Source organism: Lutra lutra, chromosome 10, assembly GCF_902655055.1.
Source record: "Lutra lutra chromosome 10, mLutLut1.2, whole genome shotgun sequence".
In the NCBI taxonomy this organism is placed as follows: domain Eukaryota; kingdom Metazoa; phylum Chordata; class Mammalia; order Carnivora; family Mustelidae; genus Lutra; species Lutra lutra.
The window spans coordinates 108,455,239-108,473,355 of NC_062287.1; the positions used below are offsets into that span (position 1 = coordinate 108,455,239).

Sequence of the window (18,117 nt, forward strand, 5' to 3'; positions counted from 1 at the left end):
ATTTTCCCAAGACTGGGAGCCCACAGTAGCAACATAATTTGGTTTTCCAAGCTGATAATAGTCGGTGCTGACAGTGCTTCAGTTAGGGAGGTCAAGAGATGTAGCCTTTCAGCCAAGACTACCTGCTGCTAGAAGTTGTTATTTCCATTGCACTGTTGATGATGGTGTTCGAGATTAGTACTTCATAAAATTGATAGCCTAAAATACCATCCCACTCTGCTCCCCCCATCTCCACAGGAGCATGTCCCCCTCCTGCAGCAGCCAGCATCACCCCACGGGCGCAGTGCCTTGGGCTGCTGGCATCTGCCTCCAGTACTACACAGTTAGACGCAGCTACGGCACAGCTGGTGGTCCGGGGCTCTGGGGTGAGAAAAGCCCTTCGTATTTATAGAAGTAGAAATTTGGAGAATTGGGAGTTAGCTTCTAATGGGATTGTTTGGAACATCTAGAAGAGTCAGGAAATAGCCAGCAGGTTCCCTCTAATGCCAACCCAAGTGAAAGTTGTTGCAGCTTTACCACAGAAACAATTCTGTACCTGTCAGAAGGCTTAATAACAGGATGTGTTCTTTAAAGCCCTCCAGCAAAATGATATTAATGCCCCAGTTCATTCTCTTTGAATGTATTTAACTCATTTGTCATATTGAGATACAAAATGGAGTGAAATCATCTTCAGTCTTTTTTTTTTTTTTTTTAAGATTTATTTATTTGAGAGGGGCGCCTGGGTGGCTCAGTGGGTTCAAGCCTCTGCCTTCGGCTCAGGTCATGATCCCAGGGTCCTGGGATCGAGCTCCGCATCAGGGTCTCTGCTCAGCTGGGAGCCTGCTTCCTCTTCTCTCTCTGCCTACCTCTCTGCCTACTTGTGATCTCTCTCTCTGCATGTGTCAAATAAATAAAATCTTTAAAAAAAAAAGATTTATTTATTTGAGAGAGAGCGCATCTATGATGGGGGGAAGGTGGCATGGAGGGAGGGAGAGACTATCAAGCAGAACACCCCCCCCCCCCGCCACTGAGCACAGAGCTCCATGCAGGGCTCCGTCTCACGACCCTAGGATCCTGACCTGAGCCAAAATCAAGAATTGGACACTTAATTGACTGAGCCACCTGAGCGTCCCCATCTTCAGTCTCAAATCTGACCAGGACTTTTTCAGAATTCTGGACTCTGTTGGCATTGGTTATTCACATAGATAATGTGCAGTGAGCTAGCTGTGTAATCGTAGGCAAAGCAACTCCAGACCTGGGGTCACAGTCAGATAAAGTGTGTTGGGTTGATCTCGCAGATGGTTTTGGACAGTGGCTCTCTACCAGGGGTGATTTTTGCCTCCTTCCAAGGAACATTCAGCTCTGGCAGTGACTAGAGACATTTTGATGATCAGACCTGGCAAGGGTGGTGCTGCTGTTGGCATCCAGTGAGGAGAGGTTGGGATGCTGTTTAACATCCTGCGGCATACAGGATGACATCCTCCACAGTGAAGAAGGATCTGGGCCAATGTGTCACCGGGGCTGAGGTGGAGAAAACATGGGCCTGCTTATTCATTAGTTTGCCAAGTGACCCCTTGAACTTACATGCCCCCTGTTTCTCAGTACTATTTATAATTTACTCAGAAGAGGGACTTTGAGTAATTGGGATGAAGTAGGATATCTTTGATCTTTCCTGACTCTCTGGTTTCCGAAGAGATTCAACTAAGGCCAATACCTTCCCTACCTCTAAGACCCACAATCCTCAAATTCTCATGACTTTGACATTGATGTCTGTACAGCCAGAAACAGTATTAGCAAATATGAAAAATCTAGTTTTATGTATGAGTATTTATGAAGTAAATTTTTAATGTTTATTAGAAATGCTAGTAAGACTTGGGGGAAAAGGGAGAATTCATTCACACCTAAATGGCTTGGCATTGGGTGTCTTTTTGCTTAGTATATTAATTTTTTTGAAGATTTTCTAGATGTTTCTACCAAGCAAAATAAATTTGGCTGCCACGGATGTCTTTAGTCTCAAAGTCAAAGACCTGAACTGTAAGATTCTCCTTTCTTCTCAGCAACTTCTGACCAGCAGAAGAGGCCCCAAATGTCCCTCCTGGACAAGGGCATTTACTGCATCCAGAGTCAGAGACCCTGTGGATCCGAGCTTCTGTTTTCTGTGACGTCTTGTGAGAGTCAGAACTGCTGGGTTCTGCATCTCACTGTGTAATTTAATGATTACAAAAATAACTGACCCTTCTGATACTTAGTTTTCACAAAAACATGCTCCTTATAAGATGAAAATTCCAAAGATTTTATGAGGTCTTCATATTAAGTGGGAGTATTTTAAACTTCTCAGGGACCTAGAAAACCAGTTAGAATGGTAGTTACTTGGATTGGTGATGACTAATTATTATAATTTTTGCAGATGGAATTGGCTGCTCTAGAAAAAGTCAAATCTGCTTGGATTAAAAACCAAGATGACAGCTTGACTGAAACAGACACTCTGGTATGTGTGGCTCAATCCCCCATTTAACATAGTTTTTATACCTTTAGAAATAAAACCAAAAGACCTTCAGGACTACCCTAGGATCTTTGCCTATATCTGTGGACTTGTGAATGTCCTGTGTTCTCTTTCTTCCTAGAATCCTTACCCATGAAATGTAACCTACCCTGGAGACCAGGTCATTCCCCAAATTAGCAAACCAAAAATGTCCCCGTTCTGTTCTTTAACTCGATCTGATTAAATGCTAATTCAGATAACCTCTCACTCTCTGTCACCCTTATTTACTTCTGAGAGATGACCACCGGTATCTTCCTCTCAAAAACCATTCCTCCAGTGTTGCTCTTAGAGTGAGCAGGCAGCCTACACGTTAAATTTCCAAGTGATTATTGGTCAAGTTTTTCCCCTAAGAGACGAGAGCTGCCCAGGAGGGCAGGCCAAGCCCTAGAGAAACGGAATGAATTGCCGGGGGTGCCCAGTTTAGACATTAACCCCACACGCGTTTACTGGACGGCTACACGTGCTGAGCAATGAGATGCAAAGGTGAGAACATCATGGTGTCTGCCATCAAGATGCCACCCTCCACGAGGAAAGCCACGCTGTGCACACCTGTGCAGAGGCTCTGTGGAGGCCGAGGGAAGGACAGAGTGATTCCGACTAGAGAGGGACATCGAAACCGGGCCTCTCAGAATATGCAGAAGTTCACCCAGTGGGACTGGACGCGGACACAGGGCGGGAGGGAGCAGACAACCTTACCAATACCGTCTGGGGCTAGACTATGCATTAGCCTCACAGTGAGACCCGGTAGTTGAATGGAATCCAAGGAAGAATAAGTTCAGACTTAGGTTTCCTAGATAAATGATGGTGCCTTGAAGATCTGGTGTATAACCCAATGCTAGGTCTGATGCAGGGTAATCTAAAACTTCCCACTTGCACTTTATAGTTCACCAGAAATCCGAAAACCCAGCTTCCACTCTTGCCCAACTGTGGTTCATGCTGCAGAGTGGCCATTTCCGAAATGAAGTTCCAGTCCTTTCACTTCCTGGTTAAAATTCTCCTTCTTACCTAAAGAAGCCAGATCGTCATTCCGGGTTTGTGCGTTGACACATAGTTCATAAATGCAGATTGACTAGCAAGAGACAGTCCCCAGCACAGTGGGTGCGCTCAGTTAAGTTAAACAGAAGTCTTCCTCCTCTGGTGAGATAGGAGCTATAGAATCCTGTGCTTCCAAGGAAAAAAGACCGAGAGACCGACTCTCCCTGTCATGGTGATGGGCCCTGTCAAGACCCATGAGGCTCCTGGGTGGTCACTGACAGGGAAGTAACCCTTGCTGTTTCCTTTCTTCCATGGCAGGAAATCACTGACCAGGACATGTTTGGAGATGTGAGCACGAGTCTGGCTGTGCCAGAGAAGGTCAAAACTCCCATGAAATCCAGCAAAACAGATCTCCAAGGTTCTGCTTCCCCCAGGTACTCAAGATGAGAAGAAAATCCTAAAACAGGGGGTAGAATTAAACCAGTCAAATAGTGCCGGGCTGTGACCATGCTTAGCAGAGGCTCCTGGCCTAGGGAAGAGTGGGACTAGCCGTGGCCTTGGATTATGAAGGCTACTAACTACCTCCTTCCCCCGTCTCCGGCAGCAGAATGGATGGGGTGCTCACACCGCGGCAGAAGAGGAGCACACCCCTGAAGGAGCGGCAGCTCTCCAAGCCCCTGAGCGAGAGGACCAACAGCTCTGACAGCGAGCGGTCGCCCGACCTGGGCCACAGCACACAGGTACCCCCTCACCCCTCCAGGCCGGGACTCTTTGAGCGTCCTCAGCCCTTGGCTTCTGTTTTGTCGTCTTCCTGGGGTGGTTAGGTAGAGAAAAAAGGAGGAATACTTTGAAGTGCCCTGAGTAAAAGTCTTGAAGATAGATCTCTATCAGAGAAGTCTACCGTGTGCCACTCCTCGTGTGGGATTGGCTTGGGAGCTGCTCTTTGGGGAGCAGAGTGGGGAGCAGGAGACACCAGCTTCGTCACAGCCTGCATCACCAAGTGGCATTTCCACACCTTGTTTGCTCTGCCGCCTCTGCCCCCATCAGACATCAGTCTGGAGACCGTGTGGTGAACCAGTCGTTCTAGAGGACAGCAGCCGTCAAAATCCCACTAGATGTCTCCCACCTGGGCTCAGATAACTTTAACACTACTGTGGGCCAGTGATTGTGACTTCAAGGTCACAAATCAACAATATTAAAATACTTTGATTGAGAGACCTAAGAGTAGGCTGGAAGAGAAGCAGAAGAGACTGGGCCTCGGGAATTCCGTCCTCTTCCTGAAGGCCAGTGATGCTGGAGGCTCGGGGAAGGAGCCTTTCTGAACTGACTTAGCTCACACAGCTCCTCCTCCTCTAGAGAACAGCAAGCCTGTTCATTTACCTGATAAATATCAGTGAGAGGAGAGTTTGTGTCAATGTGGCTTCCCGAGTTCGATGCTGTCACGTAGCTGAAAGTGAGCTGGAGACCAGAATAGACTGTGCCTGGGGCGAGGTGTCGTCCTTCTTGCTAGTCACTGTTCCTAAAGTACCTTTTGTTCCCTGCGACAGTGGGGCTCCCCACACAGCACTCACTGCTGTTCTCCTTGGTTCTCTCCCCACTGCCCTCGTTTTCATTTCTGGGAGCACCTGCTAACTGTCACCTCCCCCTCCTCTCCCTATACTTCATTATGTGTTGTTACCCTTCAGGGAGGCTCACTGCGCTTCTCCCTCTGTCAGGACAGCTGCTGTGGCTTTGTTCCTGGTATCCGAGTGCGTGTTCCTTAAGGACTCTGCTCACTCTTTATCCTCCTCCTTTCCGTTTTGCTCTGACCAGTGGGATACTGGGTCTCCTCCAGAAATTCCTAGTATGTTTTCTCTGAATGCCCTTGCTCCAGAGATCTTCTACCCCAGTGCTCCCTTCCCTGCCCTTGGACTGCCTGGGATGCCTGACAGGCACTTCTGTCCCTACAGATCCCAAGAAAGGTGGTATATGACCAGCTGAATCAGATCCTGATATCAGATGCAGCCCTCCCAGAGAATGTCATCCTTGTCAACACTGCTGACTGGCAGGGCCAGGTAAAGCATTACAGATGGCAGGGCTGGGGAGGAGGGGCTCCGGGGAGCCAGAGGCAGGACATGGAGAAGAAGGAAAGTGACCCCCATGTCTCAGGCCTCTCTTCCCTGAATTCAGCCTATAGCTCTGGGATCCTGTCCTACTTCTGTCACATTCTGGCCTGTGGGATCTCACGTCCCTTATTTTCTGTACCTCAGTTTCGTCATCTGTAGAAAAGCAACTGATCCTACCTTCCTTCCAGGGTGGTTATGTGTGGTTTTCCTGTCAGCATAGCAGATAATGGTATCTTGAGAGGTACGAAGTGCTGTAACGTGCCCGAGGTGGCCCCTGGGTCCTATGAAGGCAGTTCAGAAGAGGCAGAGCCAATCTGCTTGGGCTCCCAGTCACTGCTGTCCACCCAGTTAGATCCTGGTGCCAAAATCCCTCTTTCCTAACAGCCCTGCCTCCTGGAACATACCCTACAGAGACAGCATTGGAATCTAAAGATTCCTTAGCCTTCCCACGTTGCCTGGTTAGCATGTCTGCATGGGCTCTAGCCCCACCTTCTCGTCACTGGCAGCCGGAACCCTGACCTTCTCGGCCTAGCTCTGGTCTGAAGGACAGAAGCTGGGGCCCTGCACCTCTAGCTGGGCCTTGCTCTCTTGGTGCCTGTGGGGGAGCTGTTGTCCCTGCTGCGTGACCTCACCTGTGTCCCTGCCCTTTCCCCCCCTGCCCCCCAGTATGTGGCAGAACTGCTCCAGGACCAACGGAAGCCTGTCGTGTGCACCTGTTCCACCGCAGAGGTCCAGGCCGTGCTGTCCGCCCTGCTCACCCGTATCCAGCGCTAGTAAGGGTTCTACTTATCTCCTGCCCTTTGGGGTTCCCTCTGACCTCATCCTCCCACCCTGACTTCTAAGCAGTGACAGGACTGCCTGGCCTCATCAGACCAAAACTCCTTGGTCACTGTGTGGTTGGGCAATGGCAGGCAATGGTGCTCTGATGTCTCTGCTGGTCCCAGAGGTCAGAATGTGAAAATGCCATTTTCCTGCTCTCCTTGCCTCCCCACCTGGACTCTCCTTGACCTGCCACATCGTCTTCTTAAACCCAGGATGAAGAAGATCAGGAAGAGAGAACCAGGGTTTTGCAAAGGCATTTTACTCTTAACCCTCTAACTGTGCTGTGCCATGTGGCATCCAGAGTCAGGGCTTTCCCTCGTCAGGACCTCCCCAGAGGGGCCAGGAGTCCCTGCCAATGGGAACGAGAACTTCGGGCCTTCCACTTGTCTGGACTCATGCCCACAGCTGACTCCTGGCAGCACTGCCAAATTGCCTCCCATTAGCCTAAGCTAATTCTTTCTTCTAGATGATTACCTGCCCTCTTTGATCCTAGATTTCTCTTCTAATTGCAGAAGCACTGTGGTTTATGCCTTCTCTGGGAATTATGTTGTTTACTGGCTAATTTTTTCCCTGTGGGTTGTTGAGATCAAGTAAAGTCAGAGCTTGGGCCCCTCCTCCGAGCAGGACGCTGGTGAACCTCCCGGATGTGGTTGTGACTCTTCCCTTGCTCCCCAGCTGCAACTGCAACTCGTCCATGCCGAGACCAGTGAAGGTGGCAGCCGTGGGAGGCCAGAGCTACCTGAGCTCCATCCTCCGGTTCTTTGTCAAGTCGCTGGCCAGCAAGACCTCTGACTGGCTCGGCTACATGCGCTTTCTCATCATTCCCCTCGGTAAAGATGGGGCAGATTTCATTCCTGAAGCAGCATGTTGGGGCTGGGCCCTACGAAGGGACAGTTAGGGAGACCGAAGGCCAGGCCATCATTCTGCCCCTTAACCAGTTTGCCTTCTCTGGTTTCCATCTCCCAGGTTCTCACCCTGTCGCCAAATACTTGGGCTCAGTTGACAGCAGATACAGCAGTACCTTCCTGGATTCTGGCTGGAGAGATCTCTTCAGTCGCTCGGAGCCCCCCGTGTCAGGTAATGGCCCTCTGCAAGGGGCTGAGGCAGGATGCCACCTGGTCCACGGAGAGCCAGTCTTGGCCAGAGAGAAGGCCGCAGGGGCATGCTTCTCTTCCTCCCTGTGCCTCTGCCACCCCCAGTCCCTTGCATGTTTATTTTATCAGCAAATATTTGTTAGGGGGAGGCCCATTATGGGCAGCGCGTCTTCACTCTGGATATTTTTAGTCTCTGCTTTCTGCTCTGCTCCTGTACATCTAGAAATGAGGACAGGCATGAGGAGGTGGTGAGGAGGACATCTCTAGTGGTAGAACTCAAATATAAGAAGCAGAGGGTAGTTATTAAGCAATCTGTTGATAAGCGAGGAACACTGTGCTGACCTTGTCTTTTGTCTGAAATACAGAGTAGGAGTGGCAGGGCTTAGCGTGAGCTTGAACTCTGCAAGGCTGAGGAGCAGTAAATGCATCACCAGACCTTAAAGGAAGTGATGGGCAGAGAGTTGGAGTGGAGAGGTTCCTCTAGATTACGAGATGGGGTTTGAGCAAAACAGACGTGATGTGGGAGCATGATCAGCCTGAGAAAGAGCAGAACTGAGGAAATGCAGAGGTCGGATGGGAGAGCAGCTCTGTGGTTCATCATTTCTTATATTCAAAGCCAGAGGACCCTTAGAACCCTTTCTCTACTGCAACTGCTAGGGTCTTCTGATGGGTCTCCAGAAGGGTCTCTTTAAGAGGGTTTTCAGGTTTGCCTGCTAAAATAAGTTGGTAGTTATCTTCTTGTCTTTCCTCCAGAGCAACTGGACGTGGTAGGTCGGGTCATGCAGTATGTCAACGGGGCGGGGGTGACGCACCAGCTCCCTGTGGCTGAGGCCATGCTGACCTGCAGACATAAGTTGTAAGTTTGACTTCAGGGGATTTCTTAGAAATAGGGTGGGTGGGCTAGATAAATCTTGAGTTTTCTTCGCTTTTCTATATTTCCCATCTCCCCACCCATTTCCCTTCGTAGGCAGCCAAGAGCAAAAGAGACGGGGTTTTGACTACCTCCCATCCAGGCGCTCCCCTCCCTAACCTGGGCCTCCCCACCCAAATGGATACCCCCTCGGTATAAGAGAAGCCCATCCTGGGTGCTGGCATTCACGCGTGGCGTAGCATGCAGAACTGGGTTTTTTGCCTCCATCTGTGGCTCCTCGTGCCATCCTGAGATGCGATGGAACTTGTCATGTAGTGTCTGGACTCCCCTTGACACCACAATAAAATATGAAAAGCTTGTATCCCCAGCTCTCCATGCAGTATGATCCACTAACTGTAAGGCTTCCCTTTGTCTCCCAACAGCCCTGATGAAGACTCCTATCAGAAGTTTATCCCCTTCATTGGTGTGAGTACTGACTCCCCGCTCCTCTGTACCACACCCGTTCTCCTGGCCTTCATGTCCCTCAGTGCCCTCATGTGCGCGCGCGTGTGCGCGCGCGCGCGCGCGCGCACACACACACACACACACACACACACACACACACACAAGATTCATCTAGACAGTGGTTCTCATCCAGAAGCGGTTTTGCCCCCAGGAAAGGTCTGGCAATGTCTGCAGACGTTTTTGGTTGTCACAGCTGAAGTTGGGGTTCTACTGGCATCTAGTGGTTAGGGAGCAGGGGTGCTGCTAAACTTCCCAGAGTGCTTAGGACAGCCCCTATGACAGACTGATCTGGCCTCAATGTCAGTAGTGCCCAGGTGGAGAAACCCAGGGCTAGGATATGCACTGAGTGCTCCTTTCAGTGTTCTCCTTTCCCGAATCATGGGCTGTCCCCAGATCATCACTGGTATCTACTTTTTATTACACCAAGCCCTGAACCTGGTGCCTTGGCCTGGGGCATGACGTCCAGAGCATAGCTCTGCAGGCTCCAGGGAAAAGAAAGCTGCCTCTGAAATGAAATAATGGTAGATGATATTCTGAAGAGAAGTCCAAGAAGTAGGTATTTCTGTGTCCAGGGTCAGATGTACCTTTGAAACGAAGATCCCTTCTTTTCTCTCCTATTTAGTCAAAGGAGAATCTCTAGATGAGTTGATTTTGGAAATAAAAGGGAAACCTCTTGGGTATCTCTGATGTCAGATGGTGCTGTCTTTTCATTTGGCAGTAGCTGAGCCATAAGGTAGAGACCCAACCAAAAGAGGGATCCCAGAGGTGACAGAGGTGACACCCTGTGTGACCAAAGCATACCACAAAAGAATGACTGAAATTTCAGATTTCCATGTATGAGACAATCGAATTTCTCTTCAAAATCAGCTTGTCTTTTTTCCTGTAATCTCCTAGCTTTGGGTAGGGGGCATATGCAAATGAAGGGCCTCTTCTATGCTCAACCCAGGTTCTGGATGTCTTGAGGATCGTGGGAAATCCCTGAGCCTGGAGAAATTTGGTTGCCCCTTCTTGTGCCTTGCTAAGACCTCCTGTCTGAACAGTCCACTTAGTCCCTGTTAGCCCCTGGGGCTACTCCCAGAAGCCATGTTGGAAGTTCTAGACCACGGCCTGTAGCCTAGGCTGATGATTTGATTTGCATCTTCATGGAGCTGTGGCTTGCTGCCCACTCTAGCCTCACAGACAGAGAGAGATATGAAAAAAAATTTTTTTTTCAATTGAAATAAACAAAGGAAGGGCAGCCTCATATAGTACCAGGGGAGCAAGGGGAATTGTATCCAGGAAGTTGAGAATGTTAGTGTGTTACTTTCCAGGAACTAAAAGAAGGATGCATAGAGAGTTTGGGACAAACCCAGTGAATAGCAGCCCTGTGTTCTGAGTAGCCTTGAGGGAACCATCCACACGTGATCGTGATCGTGATCGCTACTCCCCGTCAGTCCCTGGGGTCCCGTTTCCGTGACCTCATAGCACTCCCTAGCACCTCTGCCAAGTGCTAGGCCCTGGGCCTGCTAATTCATCAGGATTCACCTGTCACTTCAAGCCACAGCTGTGGCATTCAAATAGTCTGTTTCTAGCTTTGCCTTTGCTGGCTGCTGGAGGGCCCCCTCTCTCCTTCCCAGAATTCTCTATGAGAAATCTAAAATTCTTTGGGAAGCTGAAATTAGTACACTGCCTTGAGGTAGAGAAGGGATGGGGGTGCCTGGGATCACTGTCTTATCCATATTCTCTCAGATTCCAGCAAGTCTGGAAAGGAGGAAGCTGGTCCCTTGCTTGGTTTCACACAGGCAGGCATTCAGAGAGTCCCCCCCCACCCCCCGGCAGCACACTGCCTTACCAAGCTTTCTCCCAGTGGCTCTGACGGTGTCTTACCCACGTGATCTTAGAAGAAGCCCTATCAGAATACTGAAATGGGTCCTGCCTTGGGGGCGGCCTTGCACTCCCCAGAGTTGAGCTGTGAGGTCTTGCGCGCCACCCAGCTCATTGTTTGGAACGGGGCTTTTTTACATATCTTAAAGATCAGATCTGGGCTGCTCTGGATTTGCGAAGATGTTTAAAGCATGATACATAGTAACGGCTGTTGTGTCTAATCACCGGCTTCCAAGTGGACCAAAATGCGTACAGCTTTAGTCAGAGGACCTGATGCAGCGTCTCTTTTTTCTCCCAGGTGGTGAAGGTGGGTCTGGTTGAAGACTCTCCCTCCACAGCAGGTGAGCCTGGGGCCCTTGTGCCCCTGTGGAGTGAGGCGATGCCTTCTCGGCCTCCTCTCTAGTCCGGCAGGCCAGAAGGTGAAGCCTCTGGGTATCCTAAGGTTAAGTCAGAGTTTGGGCACCCTCACTTCCCAGGTGAAGTGGTGGCAGGGGGCAGTGGGGAGCTGTCCAGGCTTATCTCAGCAGCAGCTGAGACCCCTTGTCATTAACTGGTCAGGGTAGCTTCCTCTGGCCAACTGTGTCTGTCCCCCTGACAGGCGATGGGGACGACTCGCCTGTGGTCAGCCTCACCGTGCCCTCCACATCACCGCCTTCCAGCTCAGGCCTGAGCCGAGATACCACAGCCACCCCTCCTTCGTCCCCCTCCATGAGCAGTGCCCTCGCCGTCGTGGGGTAAGGGGCTCTTGCCCATACCTCTCCTTCCTTCCAAACCCCTCCATCAGGGCCCAGGAACCTGACTGTCTCCCCCTTAGCACCACCCTCCCCCACCCCTCCATCCCCGCCTGCCTACAGCATTGCATAACGACGATGGCTTACTGAGTGTGGAAAGCAGGATAGTGGCGAGAGCTTTGGAGTCCCAATTCAGAGACTTAGGGCACTAGCCAGGCACGTGGAACTACTCTGTACAGTGCGGGATACTTTCTTCCCCATCTGTCCCCCCGGGGTAGAAGTGAATGAGACAAGTGGCAGGGAGGCTCTTCCCAGCCTATAAAGTGCTATGCAGGGGTCTTGCTGGGGGACCGCCCGGTATGATGGAGTGCGGCCATGGGAGTCCTGCACAGCCTGGTTTGAGTCATGGCTCTGTGTTAGTCCGCTGTACTAGCTTGTGCTAAAGAACAGATTACTCAGTGACACTTGTTAAAGCGCAGTGAGGGAGGGGCACCTGGGTGACTCAGTTGGTAAAGCCTCTGACTCTTGATTTCAGCCCAGGTCATGGTCTCAGGATCGTGGGATCGAGCCCCATGTCAGGATCCACGCTCAGCACAGAGTCAGCTTGGAATTCTCTCTCTTCCTCTGCGTCTGCCCCTCCCCCCACTTGCATGCTTCCCCCACCCCAAATAAATAAATAAAATCTTGAAAAAAAAAAAAAAAAAGACACAGGGAGACCACATCAGGGCATGACCATCGAGACAGGTGCAGGGGGCACTGCTGTGGATTTTGCAGGGTGGGTGGCTCAGCTCCAAGTGGAGATTTCTACCCTGGGAGTGAGCGTGGGTGGAAAATTACTAAGAGGAAAAGCCAGGGGTACGGGGGGCTTCTAAACACTCCTGACAGGACTCTTGCTAAGACAAGTCAGGGTGACAGACGTCTCCTGGGGGGCGGCAGGGGATGAGGAGCCTGACCAGGCACCCCAGGTGATCAGACGGAGGGTGGGGCTCTTGCTAACTGTCTTAGCAGGGTTCTTGCTAAAAATGGATTTTACAAGCAAGTACACAAATGGGCCTCTGAAAAGGTTTAGGAGCCAAACTAAAGTTTCTGAAGTTTAGTTACTAAGCTTCATTTCCGACTCCGGGAGTGGAGTGAAATGGCCGTGTCAGAGTTTCGTGAGGCTTCAGAAAGAGCTTGTGTTGTTGGTGCCTGGCACGCGGGAGCTGCTGCCTTCTTTCAGGCAGGCAGTCTGTCTGTCTGTCATGACAGTGGCCATTTGGGGCACTGGAACTGTAGCAGCAAATAAGAAAGGCTCGTCCTCGTCTTGGAGCTTAGGCTGCCGGGCCCTGGCAATGCCAGAGCCGCAAAAAATTCGAACTGTAGATTGCAGTGAGGGCTATGGAAAATCAGTAGAGGATGGTTCTGCAAGGGGACAGAATTTCTTTAGGGTCTTAAGTATCCAGAGTTTAGACCAGGTGCTCAGGCTGGCCTCTCAGGAGGCAGCTGTCATGCCAGGCCTGAGCAGGAGGCGCTGAAGGGAAGGGTGGAGCAGAGCCGTCCCAGAAGGGGCCCAAGGGGAACAGGCCATGAGGTGAGAAAAGGGCAGGCGTGGGGCAGGAACACAAATGGGCCCCTGCACCTTCTTCCTCCCTATTCCCCTTTTCTGTGCTGGGCTCTTCCTGTTTCTTCTGGGGAGGGTCCTCAGCAGCAGAGAGGGTAGGCACTGGCCGGTCATATGTCCAGAAACACCAGTGACGGGGTCTTGGTCCCTGAAGAACATAAATGTTCTCAGATGTCGAGAAGCCTCAGTTGCACCTTGGATCCCAGCCCGTACCCTCCCTCACCCTCTCCTCCCCTCCTTCCCTTTTCACTTCCCTTCGTGGTCTCTGCTGATCTATGGAAGGGACAGTTCAGGAAAGGAGGAAATCGCACACGGCCAGTAATGCTTCATAGTTCCAGGCTTCCCGAAGGGTGTGCAGACCAGCCGTTAACCTCGACCTCCTTTCCCATCCTGTTAAAGCTGGTTTTTAGTGGAACCACTAGAACCAGGCAGAAAGAGAAATGTCAGATGACTTTTGTAGCCTGTGTACCTATTGTGTCTGACACCTCCTTTCTAGAAAACATCAGCCTTTTCTCGCCGTGGAGCTAAAATTACCCCTGAGCTAGAAGTGCCATAAATAAGAGAAAGCAGCGGGTCGGCAGCCACCGGCTCGGCCTCCTGGGTCTGTGGCGGAGCCAGCCAAGGTGCTTGCGCCTCTGCCCACTTTGTCTCTCTGGCCCTTGGTTGGGTCTCTCCTGGGCTCTGCTTGCCGGGTGTGTCCATGCGTGTGTGTGCGCGAGTGCGTGCAGGAGCATGTGTAAGTATGTGTGCACACCTCCTGCGGCAAGCCTCCTTCCTCTCTGCTCCCCTCTTCCCCTGTGACTTTGTGTTTGGTTCCCTCACAGTGCCTCAGGTCTTCACCCTCTCCTGGCTTTGTCTTCCGATCATTCCATCACTCCCTTCCCACACAAACCAATTCCGTGGGACCGGAGGGAACCCAGAACCACTAGCCCGCCACCTCCCCTCACCCCGCCCAGAGCCTGGAAGTCCCCTCCTGGCCCCTGAGGCCAGCCAAGTAGTTGGGAACTGAGGGCAGAGCCTACTCTCCATTACTGTTCCCCTTCCTCAGGAGCCCCAACAGCCCATATGGGGACGTGATTGGCCTCCAGGTGGACTACTGGCTGGGCCACCCTGGCGAGCGGAGGAGGGAAGGTGACAAGAGGGATGCCAGCTCCAAGAACACCCTCAAGAGCGTCTTCCGCTCAGTGCAGGTTTCCCGCCTGCCCCATGGTGGGGAAGCCCAGCTTTCTGGCACCATGGCAATGACTGTAGTCACCAAAGAGAAGAACAAGAAAGGTAGGTGACATCTGAGGCCAGGGACGATCAGGGCCACTAGGGTTCACTCTCTCCTCTCAGGGTCGGGGAGACCTCTGGATGAGGGCAGAGCAGCACCTCTATCATGTGGTCCAGCCCAGGGTTCTGCAAGGGTCTTAGCCCCCCTTGCAAGATGAGGCCAGTCCTTCTGTAATCAAGGAAACAAATGTCCCCAGTGAGTAACCAGTCCCTGCCTGCTGAACATCAGCACCGTGGCCTGGGGCAGTTAGCGCCGCCATAAGGAAGGGGCTTTCCGGCCACTGCCCTCTAGGGTGGACCACGTGACAGAGGAGCACATCACTGCGTCCCCATGATGCCGGCATTTGCACCCAATCCTGGAAGTCGCTCAAGCCCACATGAGCAAAAGGGCATAGTTGTTTAAGAGTTAAGAGGAGGAGTTAAAGGCACCTGCGTGGCTCAGTCAGTTAAGTGTTTGCCTTCAGCTCAGGTCATGATCTCAGGGTCCTCGGATCAGGTCCCATGTAGGTCTCCCTGCTCAGCAGGGAGTCTCCTTCTCCCTCTCTCCACTCATGCTCTCTTCCAAATAAATAAATAAAATATTTTTTTAAAAGAATTAAGAGGAGTACAGCCCATTTTGGATAAGAGGGGCGGTTTCAGGCACTAGAGGTAGAGTTGGGGGTTGGCCCTGGGCCCTCTGATCTGAGAGAGTAAGGCAGGAACACCCCCGGCCGGGCCAGTGCCTGGCAGAGCTTGCCGCTGTGTGCTCTGCTGGGCGCCGGCCGCAGCAGGCGAGCCTGCCGGGGGACTCGGGCCCTCGCAGCCCACCACCAGCCAGCTGTCAGCTTCCTTTAACTGCTGGACCCTCCCTCCTCAGCACTCTCAAAGCAGCTAGGCCTCTTTCTGTTCATGCCTCTGCTTCATAGAGCTCCGCACGGGGGCAAGCAGGGGCTGCGGCAGGCCTAAAACCAAACAACAGAGGCACCTCAGAGACACGGCCCGGGCAGGCCTGCTGCAGTGCGCCCCTCGATGCCCCGACAGCCCTGGGGCCAGAGCCGTTGCAGACCCTGCCATGAGGCCCTCCTAGCCACAGCAGACTCGGCCCTATGTGCGTGTGAGTGTGTAGGAGAGAGAGCCCAAGGGCATGGGCACCTTGCCCCACAGGCTACTAGAACATTCAAGCCAGAAGGGACCTCAGAAACTAGCTCCAGGTCCTCGTTACACAGTTAAAGATACCAAGGTTCAGGGAGAGGCTTGTGCTGGGAGGGGGCAGAACAAAGATCTGGTTTGCACTTCCTGCATCCCCCGAGCTAGGAAGAAGGGATGGCTGGCTGCAAATCACCTCCCCTTCCCACAGGAGGAGGGGCTGGTGGGGATGAGAGAGAGGGGAGGGGTGGCTGCTTTTCCCAGGGCTGGGATGGAGGTGGTTTTGCTTGCCTTCCAGTTCCCACCATCTTCCTGAGCAAGAAACCTCGAGAAAAAGAGGTAGATTCCAAGAGCCAGGTCATCGAGGGCATCAGCCGCCTCATCTGCTCCGCCAAGCAGCAGCAGACCATGCTGAGAGGTACGGGGAGATGGGAGGAGGGTGCCGGGCAGGGTGGGAAGAAGAGGGGCAGGGGACTCTGGGGGGAGGGAGACGATGGCCCTCCCCAAGGGACCCTGGGGAGGTGGCCTTAGCAGCCCTGGTCAACCCCTCCTTCCCCTGTCACCCCAGTGTCCATCGACGGAGTCGAGTGGAGTGACATCAAGTTCTTCCAGCTGGCGGCCCAGTGGCCCACCCATGTCAAGCACTTTCCAGTGGGACTGTTCAGTGGCAGCAAGGCCACCTGAGGGCACTATCTCCTGGCCACTCTCCCTCCTGGCACTGCCACCAGCCTCACCGCCTGCGGGCAGGGGGAGGCCAGCAGGCCCCGGCCCAGCATCCCCTTTCCTGGCCCGGGAGTCTGCATCTTTCTTGCCCAGTCCTGAAGGACACTGCCAGTGGGGACACTGCTCCCCTCCCTCCTGCTCACTCCTTTCCTTCCTGCTCCAGGCCCAAGGCATGTCGATTTTGCCTTCTGGCGCCCATCCCTGGAATTGAGTCCTGGGCATTCCTTCACCAACTTCTAATCTCCCCACATGGCACCCGTTCCTTCCTGGAAATAGGAAGCCTGGGATCCTGGCCCCCAGCAGGGAGTCCAGCCCTCCCTATCTCTGCCAGCTGCCCTGCCTATCCCCCTCAAGTGGAGCCCACGGCCACTTCCCACGCTGTGGGTTCTCCCAGTGGGTGTCAGAGGGGTACCCTGAACCCAAGGGCCCATCCTCCCCTCCACAGTCACAGGGGCAGCCCCACCCCTCCCTCACCGCCGGACAGCTTTTTTATGGTGATGCCATGTCTCTCTGGGGTGGAGGGGCCTTCCCAATCTCCCCCATGCACGACCACCTCACTTACCCCCAGGTTCCCCCCTAAATGTCACAAGCACCCTTGAATGTTTCTTTGGTTCTCTGCACAGCCAGTCTCTTGGTGGTTCCATGTGACTTGCTTGGGCACCAACCCCTGTCCTTGTGGCTTCCCCCTTGTTGGTGACTCTCCTCCCTCTGCCTCTCCCCTCCCCCGCCAGCACAGTGCTGCCTCTTCCTGAACTCCTGACTGGGACAGATGGGAGACAGACCCCCCACTGGCATATTGTCTGTGACCCTGCATCTCCCTGTGCCTTCCGTGTCCATTTGTGTCGCACTCCCTAGTGTGTCCTTCCCCTCCTCACGCCTAGGCAGAGAGCCCGCCTTCCCAGCCGGGTGTTTCTCCGGTGGGCTCCAATCCTGCCCTCTCGCCACGGGGGTCTGAGCCACCCCCTCAGCCTTGGCCATCAGCATTCTCAGGAGAAGCTGAGCACACAGGGCCACCATCCCAGCCGCAGCCCTCCATGCCTACCCCCCTCCCCGCACCTTCGGAGCTTTACCGTTGCCCTCTCTCACCACTTCTAGAAGTTTTTGCACAGAACTTCATTTTGAAAAGTGTTTTTCTCATTCTCCATACCTCCCCAAACTCCTCCAGCCCTTACCCCCTGCTCAGCCCTGCTGTCCAGAGCGTCTCCTGGGCTGAGCTGCTCTCCTGGGGCCGGAGAGGGGTGGGGCTTGAGGGACTGAGTGGATGTTGGGTTTTTCATTCAATAAACTGGTGATTTCTTACCAACTAGCAAGGCTTGGGCTTCTATGCCTCTCACTGTGACTCAGGATCTGTACGACCCTCTCCCCTCCACAGCACAGTCGACTCCTTTCAAACGGCTAGCAAGAAGCGTATTCTCATTTCCTCAATTAGAGAAACAGGCATGAAGGTGTCTTTCCCGGCATGAGGCAAGCAGAGGTCAGAAACAGAAGTAACGCTCTGCTCACACCAAAATCTCTTCTTTTTCTCTAGGACTCACCATCCCCAAATCCCACCTCCCAAGACAATGACATGTCGAGGGCGGTTTCTGCTCTTCTGATTAAAAAGTAGAACTTTGTCCTGCCATAGTTTCTGGAAGCTAGTGAAGTCTGAGGCCCAGGTGGAGGGGTGGAGCTGGGGTCTGTCGTTGAGTTGGCTTTCCTACCTGCCCTTAACTCAGAGATGGAAAACAGTCATAGCCCCTGCTCCCCAGATGCCTGGTTCTTCACACACTCCCGGATGGAGGCCTGCACACCAGCCTTCCTCCGGTGAAGAAGTGCCCAGAAGTTGGGGCTTGCGTGGGGAAGGGGACCGAAGGGCTTGGCGTCCTTGCCCTGCAGGACACGGCCACAGAGGAGTGGATGACCAACTGGACA

General features: G+C 52.7%; 1 protein-coding gene across 2 annotated transcripts in view; it reads left to right on the forward strand.

Moving 5' to 3' along the window:
- PACS1 (phosphofurin acidic cluster sorting protein 1) overlaps positions 1-17,512 on the forward strand; it is a 144,577-nt gene extending 127,065 nt beyond the window's left edge. Inside the window, exons 11-24 of one of the 2 annotated variants that reach the window (XM_047691524.1) lie at positions 2,387-2,467; positions 3,815-3,930; positions 4,101-4,236; positions 5,446-5,550; positions 6,268-6,374; positions 7,099-7,253; positions 7,390-7,500; positions 8,271-8,373; positions 8,811-8,853; positions 11,054-11,096; positions 11,354-11,489; positions 14,135-14,361; positions 15,782-15,901; positions 16,052-17,512. In XM_047691524.1, coding sequence (XP_047547480.1) covers positions 2,387-2,467; positions 3,815-3,930; positions 4,101-4,236; positions 5,446-5,550; positions 6,268-6,374; positions 7,099-7,253; positions 7,390-7,500; positions 8,271-8,373; positions 8,811-8,853; positions 11,054-11,096; positions 11,354-11,489; positions 14,135-14,361; positions 15,782-15,901; positions 16,052-16,167 — 1,599 coding nt within the window. In that variant the 3' untranslated portion in view covers positions 16,168-17,512. The remainder of the gene's footprint in view (positions 1-2,386; positions 2,468-3,814; positions 3,931-4,100; positions 4,237-5,445; positions 5,551-6,267; positions 6,375-7,098; positions 7,254-7,389; positions 7,501-8,270; positions 8,374-8,810; positions 8,854-11,053; positions 11,097-11,353; positions 11,490-14,134; positions 14,362-15,781; positions 15,902-16,051) is intronic. The other variant, XM_047691525.1, reaches the window with a different exon arrangement.
- The last annotated feature ends 605 nt before the right edge of the window (positions 17,513-18,117 follow it).